Here is a 19,628-nt window from a genome sequence, read left to right on the forward strand (position 1 = left end):
GGATGAAAACAACTGATTTACCAAGTTTTATCTTACAAATATCATTATATTGACAATTCTTACGCCCAATAAAATCCAAACAGCTATAAAAGCTGTTTAATCAATTTCCCTTCATCTTTGATAGTTAAATTAAAACCGGTGTGATCCAATTCCCAATCACACTGCACTTGGAAAAAAAGCTTCTGTTTTTATACTCCAGGAGTAAGAGTAACACAAACTTCTATGTACAGCTTGAGGTGATGGCTATACTAACCAGCCGAGGCATAGTCCACAGAGGATCCTATGAACATCATCATCATCAGTTTAGAAAGAGCAACACAACTCTGCTCAAAGACACACAACAGTCTCTAAGGCAGTCCAGTAGCAGAGAGAGAGAGAGAGAGAGAGAGAGAGAGAGAGAGAGAGAGAGAGAGAGAGAGAGAGAGAGAGAGAGAGAGAGAGAGAGAGAGAGAGAGAGGGAAAGAGTGATAGAAATATAATACGTGTTCTTTGTTAATTTCTTTGAAAGGATAAAACCTATCTTGTCTTTCCTTTCAAAAAGTCAGTTAGTTTGGGGTTTTGGTTTACATCTGGCTATGTGTGGAAAAAAAATGACCCAAAAGACCCTAAGTGCTAAATTAACTTCTGGGATTTGAACAATGGTCATGATCAACAATGGTCATCAGCTTGTCTTCCTCAAAACACAATCCAACGATATATCAGTAACGATCCAATGACACATCAGTAGATAGGACAGTGCTGCCTATTCGTTCACCTCTTTGAACACATTTTCTTTGTGCCTTTATGGCCATACAACATTTAAAGTCCAGAACTTTAAACTTGACATTTTTATCTAATATCAGGGGAGGGTGTGTGTTACAAAACTATCTGAAACCCACTCATGACATCAGTATGATTATTTTCAAGGTAGAACATAAAGAACCACAAATATCAAAATATGGATGTTTTGCAATATGTGCTTATGCCTTTCTTGTTTTTGAGTGACGTTCAGGTGGTCAGATGGTTCAGCCAGAGTGGGGGGTGGTGGTCAAGGAGTTTCTACTGGGGGAGTGGACAATCATGCCTTGGTTCAGTGAATGCAGAATGGGACCGAATGTGGACCGGGTCTGGTTGCGATCCGGTCCTGGGGTGGTTGAGTGGAGGTGTGTAGAGGTTAGAGGTCAGATCAGGTCAGGAACAGAGTCTTGTCTCTCTGAAGAGCTCTGAAGGAAGGTAAGAGGGAGGAACAATGACAAATAATAATTAATAATAATCAATCAATGTTTCTTAACATATGTTATGAAACACATTTAAAATAGAGTAAGTTTGATTAATTGCAACTTGGGTTCAGACTGGAAGAGTGAAACAAAATCATTTGTTCTAATTAACAGACGTTTAACCAATACATAAAGGGCTAGTTTCCTGGACAAGGATTAAGCCTACTCCTGTAATACAAAGCTTGAGAAAATTGAGAAATTCAAAGTACTTCTTAGTCCATAACTGGGCTTCCTCTATTTCTGGGAAACCGTCCTTAAAGGTCATACTGAGCATAAACTCCATTCCTACTCTCATATCTGCTATGTTTCTCCATTCTGTTTTGTCATACTATATAATAAGGATGAGTATTTATACCCATTGCCACAGTATTCGCTGGTCCAGTCGAGGTGCTGGCTGGGCCCATTCCGACACACCTGTCTGTAGTCCATGGATGGGGACAGTCCCTGCCCACCGGACGAGTTGAGCATGTTTTGGAATTCTGACTGGAGAGGGAATCCCTGGAAAACAAAAAGAAAAAAGACCCTTAGATTCCATGTTTTCCAGTGTTATCCGTGTTATTCTACTCATAGAGATACACTAGTATGTGGACACCCCTTCAAATTAGTGGATTCGGCTATTTCAGCCACACCCGTTGCTGACCGGTGTAAAAAATCGAGCACACAGCCATGCAATCTCCATAGACAAACATTGGCAGTGGAATGAAGAGCTCAATGACTTTCATCGTGGCACCGTCATATGATGCCACCTTTCCAACAAGTCATTGTCAAATTTCTGCCCTGCTAGAGCTGCCCCGGTCAACTGTAAGTGCTGTTATTATGAAGTGGAAATGTCTAGGAGCAACAACGGCTCAGCCACGAAATGGTAGGCCACACAAGCTCATAGAACGGGACCGCCGAGTGCTGAAGCGCGTAGCGCGTAAAAATCGTCTGTTCTCGGTTGCAACACTCACTACCGGGTTCCAAACTGCCTCTGGAAGCAACGTTAGCACAAGAACTGGTCGTCGGGAGCTTCATGAAATGGGTTTCCATGGCCGAGCAGCCGCACACAAGCCAAAGATCACCATGCGCAATGCCAAGCGCCAGCTGGAGTGGTGTAAAGCTCGCCGCCATTTGACTCTGGAGCAGTGGACACGCGTTCTCTGGTGAGATGAATCACGCTTCACCATCTGGCAGTCCGACGGACTAATCTGGGTTTGGCGGATGCCAGGAGAATGCTACCTGCCCCAATGCATAGTGCCACTGTAGAGTTTGGTGGAGGAGGAATAATGGTCTAATGCTGTTTTTCATGGTTTGGGCTAGGCCCCTTAGTTCAAGTGAAGGGAAATCTTAATGCTACAGCATACAGTACAATGACATTCTAGACGATTCTGTGTTTCCAACTTTGTGGCAACAGTTTGGGGAAGGCCCTTTCCTGTTTCAGCATGACAATGCCCCCGTGCACAAAGCGAGGTCCATACAGAAATGGTTTGTCGAAATCAGTGTGGAAGAACTTGATTGGCCTGTGCAGAACCCTGTCCTCAACTCCATCGAACACCTTTGGGATGAATTGGAATGCCGACTGCGAGCCAGGTCTAAACGCCCAACATCAGTGCCCGACCTCACTAATGCTCTTGTGGCTGAATGGAAGCAAGTCCCCGCAGCAATGTTCCAACATCTAGTGGAAAGCCTTCCCAGAAGAGTGGAGGCTGTTGTAGCAGCAAAGGGGGGACCAACTCAATATTAATGCCCATGATTTTGGAGTGAGATGTTCTATGAGCAGGTGTCCACATACTAGTGTACATAAAATGACCAGTGGACTAAGGAATAGACTTTAGAATGTGTCGATAATGGCAGCCATCTTGGTCATGGATGAGTTACAAATCAGTCTATTCATAATAAATGGTAGAAGAGGCACAGGAGACGCATTCTATTGAATTCTATGACTCTAATGTCAGTCAAAAACCAGACTTGGAGACTAGAGGATGAGCGCCTTGCATTTACATACAGATGGTTAGAATCTCACAGGTGGTTATGGAGTCTGAGTCCATAGCACGCAATTCCCATGACACTGATGTCTCTGACAAAAAAAAACAGTAACAGCCAATACAAGTCACATGCAGTGATGTGTAAGAGCAACAGATCAGCTAGCTTGTGGATAACTGTCAAGACACGATGACTCATGAGTGCATCGTCATTGTTGGAATTGGTTATTGGACTGAGCTTCCCTATAGCGGGTCAGTGGTAGACCTGAGAGTGTACTAGCTGGGGGTAGACCCTAACTAGCTGGGGAAGCGGGAGAGACGGAAGATGGGGAGTAAAAAAGGAGTAGTTATTTTAATTAGGCGAGCAGACATTTTAATGTTGGGGTTTCTTGAAGGGTTTTTCTTTTTTTTATTGGGGGAGGGAGGGAGCAGTGGGAGAGATAGAGGAGAGGGGGAGAGAGAGAAATAGAGACAGAGAAAGACAGACAGAGAGAAAGACACAGAGAGAGACAGAGAGATAGAGAGAAAGACAGAGAGAGAGAAAGACAGACAGAGAGAAAGACACAGAGAGAGACAGAGAGATAGAGAGAAAGACAGAGAGAGAGAGAGAGAGACTACTCTATGAAAGGGAAGTTAATCTGCCCGCTACGCTGCGAGCTCTGCTCTGAAAGAGAGGGGACAGCAGGTGGCTGAGTTCTCTTTCCCCCTCCTCCGACTCCCACCTATTCAGGCATTGTTCCACAAATTCTTCTCCTTCACTCCATCACAAAGGCCCCATCTGCCCCTTTTGTATCTCTCTCTCTCTCTCTTTCCCACCCCCCCTTCCCTCCTCCCCCTCATCCTCCCCCCTTTCCCTACTCTCTTAACTAAGGGAAAAAGTTTGGGCCCTGGCGTTTTTTCTTCTTCTTCCCCCTAACAAAATATGCAAAATTGAGCGAGGGAGGATTATTACTCCCCGCGGGATTTAAAAGTCCCCAATAAAAGAGGGATCTGAGCGCTGGGGGCTTAGTAGCAACCAAACCCAAACCTCTGTTTAACTATTCTTCCCCCCTTTTCTCCATGGACTGACACAGACATACAGGCAGCCCCATACAAGCATCTAAAATTGGACTTCAGACTAATTCATATTCTAATCTGTATGAAGACTGAGGCACCCTTCTACACCCTCCTCCCCCTCTATTTTTTTTTTTTCGATCAGCAACACTTCATTTGCCTGCTGAGAGGAGATAAATGGCAGTTCCTTCTCTTATAAAAAAAAAAAAACTACGATTCCCACATGCTTAGTGAATACTGTACCTCAAGTCTTCAATGTCAAAGCTAAACTCTTAGAAAAAAGGGTTCCAAAGGGGTTCCTCGGCTGTCCCCATAGGTGAACCGTTTTTGGTTCCAGGTAGAACCTTTTTGGGTTCCATGTAGAAGCCTCTGTTGAAAGGGTTCTACCTGGAACCAAAAAGGGTTCTTTGAAGGGTTCTCCTGTGGGGACAGCCGAAGAACCCTTTTAGGTTCTAGATAGCACCTTTTTGTGTACAGTATAAACATGCTACCTTTATGTTCTATCTTCTAAGAAGGTTAAGTCACCTGCACACATTGGACAGGTGAGAGTGGTAGGACACAGTCTAACTACTTGGATAGGCTGAGGAGCCTCCATATTGATTTAACTCGTCTAGGAAGTGAGTGGCATAGAAAACTATCATTCACCCCAACACCTTTAGCCTTTACCTAGAATCTCCCACAAACCATTGTTTTGTTACTCATTCTAAGTACCACGCTCAGGAGATCAGGAGGTGAGTGTTCTCTCTCACTGAAGAGGTATGTCACCTGTTCCCCTGGATACCTGTTTCCATAACGACCTGGTCCCGTTGATACCTGATAACATGGTCCTCTTATCAAACTAATGTCCCTCTCAAATGACACCACCCTATAGTACACCAAAGGGAATGGACAGTGGGTCATGTTAGATTGTACAGGGAGTAAGGCTGATCCTGTAGTAACATCTAATATTACACACTGCCCTCTCTTGGACATCTCTTCTGTGGTTGTTGATTTTTTTTATTTGTTGTTGTTTCATTTTCTCAGGACAATGCACAAAATGTCTGTTGCATTAGTTAGGCAGCGAATCTTGGTGTTTTTGTGTATAGAAACGGATGGGTGATGTAACCTCTGAAGGGGTCAGTTGCTTTTTAACTACAATTCTGAGGACATATGTACAGTTTGCATTCTTGTACTCTATATATAACTCTAAGGTCCAGAGAGAGAGAGAGAGAGAGAGAGAGGTCCACTTCCCTTTTTCCAATCTGCGTTGTTGACTAGCCCCTACAGAGAACTCATCTCATTTCCTGTGTATGTGTCCTGTCCTGTCTGCTAGACTGGCTTCATCAGATAGCCCTGCCTGCCTGGCGTTTTGTCTCCACCACTGATGCATTCATCAATCTCAATGTGCTGCTGTTGGTGACCTTATATAACATCCTCAGCCTAATGCATTTGTTTATTACTGGGAGAAAATGGAAAATGGGGGATTGTGTGTGTGTGGCTATGTGTGTGTGTGTGTGTGTGGGGGGGTTGTGTCTGTGTTTGTCTGTGTGTGTGTGTGTGTGTAGGGGAGTTGTGTTTTTGAGAGAAAGGAAAAGAGAGGGATAGAGAGAGAGAGAGTGAGAGTGTGTGTGTGTGTGTGTGTGTGTGTGTGTGTGTGTGTGTGTGTGTGTGTGTGTGTGTGTGTGCGTGTGTAATTTGAATGTACAGTATTAGGCTGGCAGATATGAATACATCCTAGCTTGCCCTCAATCTCTGGCACTGAAGGAACATCATGAAGGGACCATATATAACTGGAAATAACATGGAAATTAATCATCTATAACAGTGATTCTCAACTGGTGGGTTTTGAACGTGTCTGAGTAAATAAATACATAAAACATTTATTTACTAACTTTTTATGAAAAATACTCCAGTCTGAACTTAAACGACTAAAACCAGGTAGAAAGTGTGTAGAAGTGAAAATGAACCGATATTTTTAAATAATTTCACCTCTGAACTGTTTTTCTTCAATCACATTATTTTCAATATAGAGGTATTAGCAGCGCTATTTAGCGGGTTTGGTTGATGTTGTGGTCTCAAACCAGTGAGCTTAACATTCTTCATCAAGAATATGGGAAACATGGAATTACTGACAATGAAAAAGGTGGAACTGTTGTTCCTTTGTCATATAATTGGTACATTTACTATCAAAATAGAATTAAACATAGTTTTCCTGATTGCATTTTGGCAACAACAAAAAATCACGATGCGAATATTGAATCGCCACTGAGAAAACCTGGTTCAATTTGAGTCCCGCTGTAGCTCAGCTGGTAGAGCACGGCGCTTGTAACGCCAAGGTAGTGGGTTCGATCCCCGGGACCACCCATACACAAAAATGTATGCACGCATGACTGTAAGTTGCTTTGGATAAAAGCGTCTGCTAAATGGCTTATTATTATTATTAAAACTAGTTGAGAACCACTGGTCTATAACATACATACCCATCATACATTCACACACCCCTCACACTCTCCATTTCATGTGCTTGCATCATGTATGCATGTATGTGTAAAGTGTGTGTAGCTGTACATTGTAGGTGACCATGTCTGAGTGTATAACCACAATATTCATAATAAGTGTGTGTGCACCTGAGAGTGTGTTTTGCGTGTGTTGAACTCACCTGGGCCATAAGTGTGTTTGTATGCATTTGGGCGTGTGTGTGTGTGTGTCTGTTCAACTCACCTGTCCCATTGAGGGTGAGTGCAGAGACAGCGGGTGTCCTCCGAGCTGTTGCTGGTGGTGCATTCCTAGGTGGGAGTGGGAGTGGAGCGGCGGGCTGATCTGGAAGGGAGGGGGGGATACCGCCGCCATGCTGCCCAGAGACACTCCACCTGAATGGGGTCCACTGGGCCGGGGAGCCACCCCCCGGGAGATACCTTGGAGGGGGGACAGGTGGGGGCTGAGGCCGGCCTGGTGCTGCTGGGTCTGTTGTTGCTGGTGGTGGGGGTGGGGGTGGTGGCTCTGGTGGTGGTAGGGGTGGCTCATGTAGAGGCTGGGGTGGGAGTGATGGGGGTGGGGGTGCTGCTGGCCTGATCCGGGGAACACAGGGGGCTTGGGCCCCAGCATGGAGGAGGCCTGGGACACTTTGACCTCACCTGGCTCATTGTAACTCTGGAGGGAGGGAGCCACATGGTGGGAGGGAGAGAGAGAGGGTGGGAGGGAGGGTGGGAGGGAGGGAGTAAGAGATAAAGAGAGAGAGAGGATAGAGAAAGAAAGAAGGGCGAAGGAGAAGGAAAGACAGAGATGGGAAAGCGAGAGATGGAAGAGGGAGAGACAGAGCACAACAGTGTTACCTTATAAGAGTCATAGAGAGTCAACTGACTACAGCCCTTATGAATAATTATTCCCAGGTTATGTCTGGTACTGGTACCTACCTGTGAGACCAGGCTTGCTCTGTATGCTGCCAGCTGCTTCAGGTATTCCTTCTTGGCAGTCTCCGTCTTCTTTTTGTACACCTATAAAAGACAGAACAGTAAACATTGTACTTCAGTTGCCAAACTACTTCATTCCTAGAAAGAAACCCATCTACCAGGGTTAGTGTTTATGTACTATGAAGCTATTATGATGCTTAATAAAGCATCACAGCTGTAGTTGGGTGCATCTAAATAATACTCAAAAGGTTTCCAATGTATATAGAACTAGATTGTTCCTCTCACAATCCATCCATCTGTCTGTTTTTGTCTGTCTGCCTGTCTGTCTGTCTGTTTGTCCTCCAAGCTGTTGCTGTTCTCTCTCCAGGAAGTACACTGTTCTGTCCTCAGACAGACATCCTCCTCCACCTTCACTGCGACGCTCCTCTCTGTGTGCTGCTCTACGCCCAACTGGAGGTGTGTGTGTTTGCATGAGAGTGTGTGTGTGTAATAGGACAATAGCACAGTGCGTACTAGAATAAATATGTAAAAGCTTTCTCTTCCATTTGCTTTAGTCAAGAGTCCATTTGTAAGTCAAAACACACAGTAGCATCCACAGTAGCAGAGCCACAGGACCAGGGAGAGCCACTAGCTATTTATACTGTGAAACCGTGAAAAGGATTTAATGTTGGGGTTTTTATAAACTTTTTCTCCCTAATTTTGTGAGGACAATAAAGTTATATTCTACTATTTTTTAATCTAATACACTGAGTATACAAAACAATAAGACACCTGCTCTTTCCATGACATAGACTGACCAGGTGAATCCAGGTGAAAGCTATGATCCCTTATTGATGCCACTTGTTAAATCCACTTCAATCAGTGTAGATGAAGGGGAGGAGACAGGTTAAATACGTTTTTTAAAGTCTTGAGACAATTGAGACATGGATTGTGTATGTGTGCCATTCAGAGGGTGAATGGGCAAGACAAAATATTGAAGTGCCTTTGAACGGGGTATGGTGGTAGGTGCCAGGCGCACCAGTTTATGTAAAGAACTGCAACTCTGCTGGGTTTTTCACGCTCAACAGTTTCCAGTGTGCATCAAGAATGGTCCACCACCCAAAGGACATCCAGCCAACTTGACACAACTGTGGGAAGCATTGGAGTCAACATGGCCCAGCATCCCTGTGGAACGCTTTTCGACACCTTGTAGAGTGCATGCCCTGACGAATTGAGGCTGTTCTGAGGGCAAAAGGGGCTGCAACTCAATATTAGGAAGGTGTTCCTAAAGTTTGGTATACTCAGTGCATATTCTAATCTATCCTGTCTAATGAAGTCTAACAAGGAACTGTATATGAAGAGGTCTGAGGAGGTATGAGGATGCATTGTACTATAGGTGTCGTACCTGTTTCTGTTCCTCTCCAAGGCCATCCCACATGGAGGCCACTATCTTGGATACCTCTCCGAAGGTAGCATTGGGGTTGGAGCCCTTAATGGCTGCCTGGGTGTCTCTGAAGAACAGGGCGTAGGCAGAAACTGGCTTTGAGGGTTCGTTGGGGTCCTTCTTCTTCTTCTTCTTGGGGGTCTTGGGCTTTTTGGGAGTATCGACCGCTGCCGGTCGCTTCTCTGCCTGATGAAGAGAGAAGGAAGAGATGGTCAGACTAAATGTGCTTCTGGAGAGGGAAGAGTGTGTGTAGAGGGATTGAGTTAAGAGTGAGTGTTGATTGTTTAAATAGATCAGAATGGACTTTAATAGTGGATATGCTATGTACAGTACACTGGCCCAGAGTTTTTCCTTAAAACTCAGTGCACTATTTAAAATGCAGACTGTATATCCTTCCTAACATTTTCCAGAACATTCATAAATATTTAGGTCTATTTAGCTGATCTTGTCCAATAGGAATGTACTGTTTAAAACAATTTGTTTTCTTTGTGAGATAATGAACATGACCCTGAGTGTGAGAGTTTACAAACAAATAGAAATGGTATCTTTATGAAAAGACCTTGACAGATGGTAGTACAAGACTACATTTATCCATCATTTTATGAATATGTTTAGAAATGGCTTTATACTGGAAACACAGAAATAGCCATAACTCTGAATAGCGCAGTGCACATTTCTGAAATGTTGACCGCATTAGATTTTATACTCCACTAAATTAAACATGAGGATTTTTCCAGAGGGGCACATAAAATATTGAAATAGTTTCATTTTCCAAAGGATTGTTATTTGCAGTTAAAACATACGGTGGAAATATGGGTGTGGAATATGGCAACGGTGTTTGGGAAAAGTACCCTTTGGTTTGATTTCCATATAGTGTTGTATCTGCATGGCAAATGGCACCATTGTATGAGCAATCACATAAGCATTAAGATAGCAGCTCTCCACTGTGACTTCATCCTCCAAGGGAAAGGGTAAACAAATGCAACGGCGCAAAGGTTACAGATGACTCAGACTTATACAAATAGGTGTATGTGTGTGTATGTGCGTGCGTGCATGTGTATGTGGGCATGTGTGTGTGTGGGGGTGGCTGTATAATAAGGAAGTTAGTTGTTTTGTGCGTGTGTGTGTGGGTGTGTGTGGGTGGGTGGCTGTATAATAAGGAAGTTAGTTGTTTTGTGCGTGTGCATGTGTTTGCGTGTGTGTCGGTTCTCTCTCTCTCTCTGTGTGTGTGTGTGTGTGTGTGTGTTTGTGTGTGTGTTTGTGCGTATCCATCCCTTTGCTCACCTTTATTGATTCATCATTGTCATCCTCATGTACGGAACTAGAAGGAGAGGGTGTGGCCGACTTGCTTCCAGGAGGAGATGGGGAATTATGGGTACCGTTGTTCCCGCTCAGTCCCAACTGGGCGTTGAGTTGTGATTGGTTGATAGTGGTCAGCTGACTCTGATGTCCCATGCCTGATTGGCTCCTGGGTCTGAGCGCTTCCATTGGCTGATGGCTGCTGTACCGGGAATCGGAGTTGACCATTTGTTGCATCTGACAAAAAACAGTGTAGATTTGTTTTTACATGGCAATAAAATGGCATACAATAATGTTACTCTTGACAATGGTTAACCTACTCTTAGAAACGCTCTTGAAACATCTGCTCATTTACACATATACTCACTCCTTTTCCTTCACACACTGAACATTGTTTCAACCTTGACTGATCCCAACTTGCATCCTTCAGCACAAGAACAATGTCATGTTGGTCTATTTGGTTTTGATTGAATAGCCCCACTCAGTGTGGCCCCTCCCTCCCTGAGCGTGGCCAGGTCACCTGCTACCATAGGGACTGACAGGTGACCTGAGCAACGCCTCACGCCTGCTATTGTCCCTGACACAATGTCCTACACAATGTCCCCGACAGGTGAGGCTTGGGAGGAGGGGCTCACATCAACACCAGGACAGGTGACTCCTGTTAACTGTATAATCTACAGAGAATTAACCCCATCCATCCCTTCCAGCTAACTAACACCTTAACCCCTTATATCAGAGACGGAAGAGGAAGCGAGACACCTCACTCGCTGTTTTTTTCTGCTTCAATGAAAGTCAGGGAACTAAGTAGAGCAGCTTATATCATCACCATGACCTCTTGAGGTTGGTCATACATACTGATCAAAAGAGAACCATCGCGCTCTCCCACAAACTTGGCTGGTGCGTTAAACCCGCAAATTCAGTCAAACAAAAAGGTGTAATGGGTTCACACTCAAAAATATGTTGCATAAAGCTTACTTCATTATTCAATGTTTTTAATTATTTTCACTGCATCAGGGATAGGTACAATTGTATTTTAATTCAAAACAGCATTTGTAAAGAACAACAGATAAGCAGCAGGTGCTTCTAATCAGGGTTGCCACTCATCTTCCAATCAGGGATGTGGCTTTTCTGGTCTACCTTCTTACAAATGAGTCACAAAGAAATACAGAATTATAGGGTATGGGAGTGGGCACGAATGGCAACTCACAAATCAACTGCCCCAGGTGTCCGCTCACCTAAATACATCATATCAATTCATGAGACAGCCCACCACAAAGGATATCAGGCACAGCCGTTCATAAATATGTGGGGCCAACTCATAAACGATATGCAAAATCTGATATGGACAGTGTTCTTGTATAACAGTCTAAATTTGGCTTATAGGAAGGAGGTGAAATCTAATTATTCGTTTAAACCGTGTGGAGATAGAGAATTTAATTTATATATCCACATGGCTTCTCTTTGGAGTAATTTGTTATCATTATCACCACCTCTACATGGTGGATGAACTTTTTCGATCCCGACGCAACGCAATTCATTAATAGAATGATTTTGTTCTATAAAGTGTCTCGCAACTGGCGAGGTGATATCTTGACGTCTAACAGTGCATTTATGTTCTCCAAGGCGTACTTTCAAGGCGAGGATGTTTCTCCAATATAAATCTTATTACAAGAACACTGTAACATATAAATAACTCCTTTAGTAGTGCCAGTTATACATGACTTTATCTCATAGGTCCTAGAAGTCTGAGGGCATGCTAAGTTAGAACATTTCCTTATGGTTCTACAAGAGGTACAATATCTACAGGAGAAGCATCCTTTATGAAGGCCTCTTTACTCTCTTCTGACCACATCTGATTTAACCAATATGTTTGATAGATTTCATGATCATTTATATGTGAATAAAGGTGAAGTCTGGAAGGCAGAATTTAAAGAGGAGTCTGATGATAATATGTGCCAATGTTTATTGGCAATAGACTTGATGCCATTACGGCTATCATTGAAAGTAAGTATATAGTTTACAGAAAACTGTTTATTCTGTTTTTGTTGGGATTTATTAAGTAACTGGCTTCTGTTCAAACTCTGAACTTATTATTGAGATTTATCAAGCCAGGTATCGGGGTATCCTCTCAAGCGAAAACGCTCAAGGAGGGAATTTGATTGTCTATCAAATTCTTCCTCTGTGTCACAGATGCGACACAGTCCATGAAGTTGGCTTACTGGTAAACCTATTTTTAGGGGGAGTGGGTGATAACTAGCAGCTGTCAATACAGTATTTTTATCTGTAGGTTTTCTGTAAACTGTACTACTTAGAGATTGTCCCTTCTTTGTAACAAGTACATCTAAGAAATGTATAGAGTTAATGTTATTTTCCATAGTGAAGGAAATTGATTGTACTCTAGAGTTAATGTAGTTACGAAATTAATGTAATTTAATTATCGGAACCCATCCAGAACATAAAGCAATCATCTATATAGCGCATCCAATATTTAACATGATTTTATAAGGATTATTTTAATCAATAAAATCCAATTCAACATACTGATCTAAGGTCAGTTTTGTGTTGCTGTTGTCATGCCAAACATGACAAGGTGGCTAAAGCAGACTGGTACCCAGGCTACCCAATCTTTCCCCTTACAGCAGCTCACCCACTGAACACCACCTCTCCCTATACAGATGTGTGACTGTTGGTACAGCCAGATAGGGCATGCATCAAGGCCAAAGTGTGATGTGGTTGTAACTAAAACAGGGAGGGGAGTGTGATTTGGTGTTGGGCCATTTGGTAACCGCCAGTAACAGTGGAAAACAGCCTAATCTCCATGGTGACGTGGGCGAACTTTCAGAAGTATCAGAGATGTGAGTCACAAGCCAGGTCATCATTATGATACTAATATGAATGGATACCAATGATTATTTTATCTCTGTCTGTCTGTAACAATCCATACCTTATGGTATGGTCTCTGGCCATTTATTGTTATTAAGCACAGATAGTTGATTATAATGAACTCTATTTGAGTAAGTGTTAGATTAATAGGGAAATCGTCTTAAGGGAAATTCACTTCTGCAGATGTGATTTTTTTCACAGAAACTGTGGATAAAAGCAGTGTTCTGGTTCTGGGGAAATGATGTAGGCCTACAGATAAGTTATTGATACAATAACATGTGGGTGGATTTCTATGGAAAAAACTGCAAGTTAGTGCCTTACGAACAGGAAATTGGTGGTAGTGGAATGCTGGTAAAAAGCAAAAAATTTAAATTTGGGTTGAGGTAGTAATTTAGTCAATTTAAAACTAAGAAGAAATGAAACAACTTATCTGTAGACCTACATCGTTTTCCCAGAACCAGAATTTTTCTGAATATCTTCCCAATTTAAAAGGTTAAAAGATACATTGCTTTTGTCCCCAGTTTCTGTGAAAAAATCACATCAGCAGAAGTGAATTTCTCTTAGACTATTTCTTTATTAATCTAACACTTAATCAAATGGAGTTCATTATAATCAACTATCGGTGCTTAATAACAATGAATGGCCAGAGACTGAGAGAATGAAGGCTAAATGTATAGAAGAAGACATGGAAGGATCCTCTCTATTCCATTGGAGGCTAATGCCCCAGACCAATAGAATCCACCAGCCTCTTTCATTCCTCGCCGTGGCAACAAGCTCTCGACCCCGTTGCCTGGCAACCATAATTCATAGCCACTCTAAATGGATGTTCTGTGAGAACATTAAGGTGAACGGGAACAAAATGCCCTTTGTTAATCTGGGGAATCTTTCAGCCGGCAAGTCATCCTATCCGAGCTCCTGTTTCCTTTTAGTAAAAGTAATTTATAAATGCTGAGCAATAGAAAACACTCACGTTTTGAAGTGTTTTAGCTACCAAGTGAATGTGAAACATAATATGGTGGTAGCTAAGATTAGCTTAAAGTTAGCTTAAAGTGGAAAATAGGCTGAGATGGCCAGACTTGGAAATCATTAAAGGTCCCGCACAGTGATTCTGATTGCAATGTAAAATAGCCTTTTGAGTGACCAAAACATCACCAATAATATTTATTTTTTTGGACAGTGTAGCCAAAACTTTTAATTTTAGATCAAATGCTTTATATGAGGCAACAGTACAGAACGTCACCTTTTATTTGAGGGTATTTTCATACATATCTAATTTACCATTTAGATATGAATGCACGTATTTGGACAAATTCACTTATAGTGTATTACATTTAGTCAAAAGTTTAGTATTTGGTCCCATATTCCTAGCACGCAATGACTACATCAAGCTTGTGACTCTACAAACTTGTTGGATGCATTTGCAGTTTGTTTTGGTTGTGTTTCGGATTATTTTGTGCCCAATAGAAATGAATGGTAAATAATGTATTGTCATTTTGGAGTCACTTTTATTGTAAATAACAATAGAATATGTTTCTGAACCCATCTATATTAATGTGCATGCTACCATTATTACGGATAATCATGAATGAATCGTGAATAATGATGAGTGATAATTTTTTGGTAGGTATAATATTTATGTCTCTGTAACTCATCATTATTCACAATTCATTCATGATTATCCGTAATCATGGTAGCATCCATATTAATGTAGAAGTGCTCAGAACCATATTCTGTTCTTATTTAAAATAAAAGTGACTCCAAAATGACACAATATGTAGGGGAGTATATATGTTCATAAATAATGCCTATCAATGATGTCAATAGTTTTTATACATCTTCAGTTTGGCATGTCTCTTCTGTTGCAGTTCGCAGCAGCACTGACAGATGTGTTGACATGACAACTGCGTCAGAGTTTTGAACGATGCTTCCCCCCTTTTGTTCCATGCTGGCTGAAGTCCTAACTAGGCCGCAGAGGAGGCTGGTGGGAGGAGCTATAGGAGGACAGGCTCATTGTAATGGTTGGAATGGAATAAATGGAACGGTATCAAACACATCAAACATATGAACAGCACTTTTTATTCCGTTCCATTAATTCCATTCCAGCCATTACAATGAGCCTATCCTCCTATAGCTCCTCCCACCAACCTCCTCTGCTAGCCAGTAAGTAGCTAACACCAGACACAGATGAAAGGGGAAACCTGTAATTATATTTGCTGACACAAGTCACATTTTGGCAACAGTAGACTATCTAGCTAGCTATGTAAACCACACCCTTCTGCGAACACACTTTCTGTGATGATAGTTACAAGGTGGTACTTATTTAAATTAGGTAAGAGAACAAGATGTTACCATTGGTGTATTAAAATGAGGGGCTTTATGTGATGGGGCGGCAGGTAGCCTAGCAGTTAAGAGTATTTGGCCAGTAACCATAAGGTCGCTGGTTCAAATCCTAAAGCTGGCTAGGTGAAAAATCTGTCAATGTGCCCTTGAGCAAGGCACTTAACCCTAATTGCTTCTGTAAGAGCGTTGACTAAAATACAAATGTAACATGAAGCCCTTAATAATCCCGCCTTCTGTATTCAAGTGAGTGGGCCAGTAACTTTATGATCAGCTACAGTAATTTTGTATACTTTGGTCATCCTACTTTGATCTGGTTTCATCCAAATATCATGACATTTGATTAAAAACATGATTTTGACTGTGCGGGACTTTTAAGCCCCACAATGCAAAGGGAAATTGGGTTATATGGTTCAAGAACGGGGTTATGAGGTTCAATATCCCTGCCTGGTAGGACCAAGGAGCTACACAGCTACACCTGTCTGATTAATGGAAATAAATATATTTAGCATGTAGACCTCACACAGTTAAACCATGTAGCCCCTTAGTGGTGGAGGTGCTGATGAGACATAATATTGTGGTTTATCAGTGAAAATGGTAAACATGGCCAAGGGCAGAAAAAACTTCTGGCTGAGAGCGGGAGGTGAGAAGTTTCGCTTTGACTCGAATGGGAGATTAAGTCCAATACTTATGCAGAGTAGTTAACCACGGTTAGTCATGTCACCTATCACATCATGAGGTTTCTGCAAGGAAAGCCAAATCCAAAAGTTTAAGTTTCATTTCTCCACTTCTTGAAAAGTCAAGACTTGCATTGAGCGTATTTCTTCTGAATGTCACCCCACCAGTTTGTTTTCGATTTCGAATGAAATGAAGGGGGAAAAGTTTAATCAACCAACTGACAACTCATGGGTCATCCATTAGAATACTGTTCTTCCATCCTGGTCCCGGAGACCCAATGGGTTATCCAGGTTTTTGTTCTTTCCCAGCACTAACACATATGACTGAACTAACCGGCTAATCGTCAAACCCTTGATTAGTTGGATCAGGTGTGTTGTTGCTGGGAGGAACATATGCCTGCACCCACAGCTGCCATCCAGAACAGAAAAACCCACGTATGTATTTACAGTGATCTCTGCACACTGCTTGCTAGTGGCATCAGGCTAGACTCACCACAGACAGGGTGCTGGACATTAGGCCACCATTTTGGCTCAACAGCCCTCCATCCTGGCCCATCATGTCCATTCCCTGCAGGTGGAAGGGATGCAGGCCACTCTGGGAGTGAGAGGGGGCCAGCGGGTGGTAGGAACCAGACTCAGACTCTGGTAGGTGGGGGTGCAGCATGTGTTCTGGGATGGTGGGAGGCGTGATAGGGGGAATGTTGAAGTCTTCATCCCCCAAACTGGGCACTGGGTAGGACTGCAAAAGAAGAGGAGAGGGAGAAACATTACAGAAATAATAATATAATATTTTTTTATAATTTAGCTAATGTTTTTTAGTGGATGCAAGTCCAACCAAACTGAGCACTCAAACACATTAGACCTAAGAGCACAGTAAAGGTGGATGCTACACATTGGTAGTAGTGGATGAGGTGAGTTTCCCCTGTACAATGTAAAGCTCTTTGAGCGTCTGGAAAATAAATTCAATTCATTATTATTACAGTATTATAACACTAATGCTAAACTACAGCACTGCAATACAGAACATGCAGATTGCATCAGATCATTCTAGTCTTCATTAATAGACTACTATGGTTCCATGAGTCTTTATTAAGACTGTGCAATGGGACTTCTGTAAATACCTCATCAATTGATGCTATTATTAGTAGGCAATTAGGACTAATGATGTGCACTGCCTCGAACAATTTCTATGATCAACGATACCAACAATGAGGATTAATCATCATCGTTAATGCAATCATGATTACTTGAATTAATTAATGCATTAATGATCAACTACACATAGGATACATATAATCTCATTTAGCATTTCAACAAATGTGTGTAAATATATTTGGGAATGTTTTTCAATGATTCAGGCTAAATAAAAAGGGGTTTGAGTGTAGATAAATGTATGTAAATGTTCCCTCATTAACGTCTAACGAAAGGCTTATTTTATGGGTCTTGACAGTCAGTTCCACTTGGCTGTGCTGGATTCTATGTCTTTTAAAACCCCTATGTCCTTCCCTCCCTCCCAATCTCTTTGGACCCCTTTTTAGCTCGCCGGGAAAAAATGTAAAACAGCCAAGGCAGATGAAAGGCGGTATAAATCTGAGGCAAATTCATTAATTATTCAGTAAACACTGCAACAAACTGCACTCACTTCGAATCAACAGGAAATGTGAGGTAAGGTCTACATCTACACAGCTCTGAAAGAGGAATCATTTCCATCAAGGGATAGAGAACTATTTAACACATTCAATTGCTCTTGATCAATACGACCCTGAAGGTTTCAGTTAACTTGGTGAAGCTTTCCAAAAGAAGACAGCACAACAAATCACACTTCTGATACAACTTGAAATGTTTTATTTTTCTCTCTCCCCCAGAAGTGACTTTTTCCCAGCTTCATCGTCAGGCTCAGGAGTACGTTCTGCCTCTACTATCTCCTTGTTGATTCCTTCCCAGATTTTCATTAACACTAATTTACAGCTTTTATTTGCTGAAAATGAAATGAAGCTGACAGACAGCCAACTCCAGGCAATTAGGCAGAGAATCAGTTCAAAAACCTATCTCCACTGAAATAAATACCAGCCCAACTGTTCTTTTAAAAGATGGCAATAATCGTTTTAATGAGCTTCCTTCAACTTCTCTTTCCTTCTCTGCTGAAAGCCAACATTTTGATTGTGTTTCCCCTCGCAGATGTCAACATTGGTTGGTTGGTGGGAAATATGTTGGCATAATCCATACAATAAGGTTTTCAGGAACAATACATTATTTTGCTGTCATAAAAACAACAAAAACAGATTGCCATAATGGTTGTTGCCTGGGGTTACTTTGATATTGATATTTCAAATAGTTTTATTTTCACTATACATAGGCCTACAGAAATACCTTATATATGAACGTAAAAGGCCAAGTCAATGTTGTGTCAAAGACGTTTCAAAGTATGGGCATAAAACATTGATAATTACATAACAACAACAAACATGACAGTTATATAACTGTCACTTCCTGTGCAGAGTTCTGATGTAGTTGTTGTTATTACATTATGTGGCTCTCCCAGAAAAACACACCCATCTAACACTCTTTACTCAGGTTTTCTGATAACTAACACTGAAACGTCTTGGGAGAACTTGGGTTGTTTGCTCAAAAGCCAGACACACAGCAATATTATGCCTAATTTGAGAGTGATGGTGTGCTGCTGCATACCACATGATCAACAGCAGAGAAGAGAGACAAACCTCCAATGGAGAGAGAGAGAGAGAGGCAGAGAGAGAGAGAGAGAGAGAGAGAGAGGCAGAGAGAGAGAGAGAGAGAGAGAGAGAGAGGTAGATAGAGAGAGAGAGAGAGAGAGACAGAGAAAGAGAGAGAGAGAGAGAGAGAGGCAGAGAGAGAGAGAGGAGAGAGAGAGAGAGAGAGAGAGAGAGAGAGAGAGAGAGAGAGGCAGAGAGAGAGAGAGGAGAGAGAGAGAGAGAGAGAGAGAGAGAGAGAGAGAGAGAGAGAGAGAGAGAGAGAGAGAGGAGAGAGAGAGAGAGAGAGGCAGAGAGAGAGAGAGGAGAGAGAGAGAGAGAGAGAGAGAGAGAGAGCGAGAGAGAGAGAGAGAGAGAGAGAGAGAGAGAGAGAGAGAGAGAGAGAGGCAGAGAGAGAGAGAGGAGAGAGAGAGAGAGAGAGAGAGAGAGAGAGAGAGAGAGAGAGAGAGAGAGAGAGAGAGAGAGAGAGAGAGAGAGAGATGTATCATCCTGTCTATTACTGACTTTATCATCATTTGTTCTAAAGGTGAGGAATTGGATGTCCAGGGTCACAGTATCAAAGGTCAATACAGTGGCACTTGTTACTGTTCAGTCTATTTGGTCTCGGACAATATGATGAAG

General features: G+C 42.2%; 1 protein-coding gene across 1 annotated transcript in view; it reads right to left on the reverse strand.

Annotated features, from left to right (window-relative positions):
- Window positions 1-432: 432 nt before the first annotated feature.
- LOC311099200 (thymocyte selection-associated high mobility group box protein TOX-like) overlaps window positions 433-19,628 on the reverse strand; it is a 54,385-nt gene continuing 35,189 nt past the window's right edge. Inside the window, exons 4-10 of the mRNA XM_084139880.1 lie at window positions 16,772-17,017; window positions 10,367-10,618; window positions 9,044-9,268; window positions 7,663-7,743; window positions 6,971-7,399; window positions 1,612-1,754; window positions 433-1,202 (exon numbers count right to left, since the gene is read on the reverse strand). Coding sequence (XP_083996006.1) covers window positions 1,166-1,202; window positions 1,612-1,754; window positions 6,971-7,399; window positions 7,663-7,743; window positions 9,044-9,268; window positions 10,367-10,618; window positions 16,772-17,017 — 1,413 coding nt within the window. The 3' untranslated portion in view covers window positions 433-1,165. The remainder of the gene's footprint in view (window positions 1,203-1,611; window positions 1,755-6,970; window positions 7,400-7,662; window positions 7,744-9,043; window positions 9,269-10,366; window positions 10,619-16,771; window positions 17,018-19,628) is intronic.

The sequence above is a fragment of the Coregonus lavaretus genome (assembly GCF_964263955.1).
Source record: "Coregonus lavaretus genome assembly, chromosome: 23".
In the NCBI taxonomy this organism is placed as follows: domain Eukaryota; kingdom Metazoa; phylum Chordata; class Actinopteri; order Salmoniformes; family Salmonidae; genus Coregonus; species Coregonus lavaretus.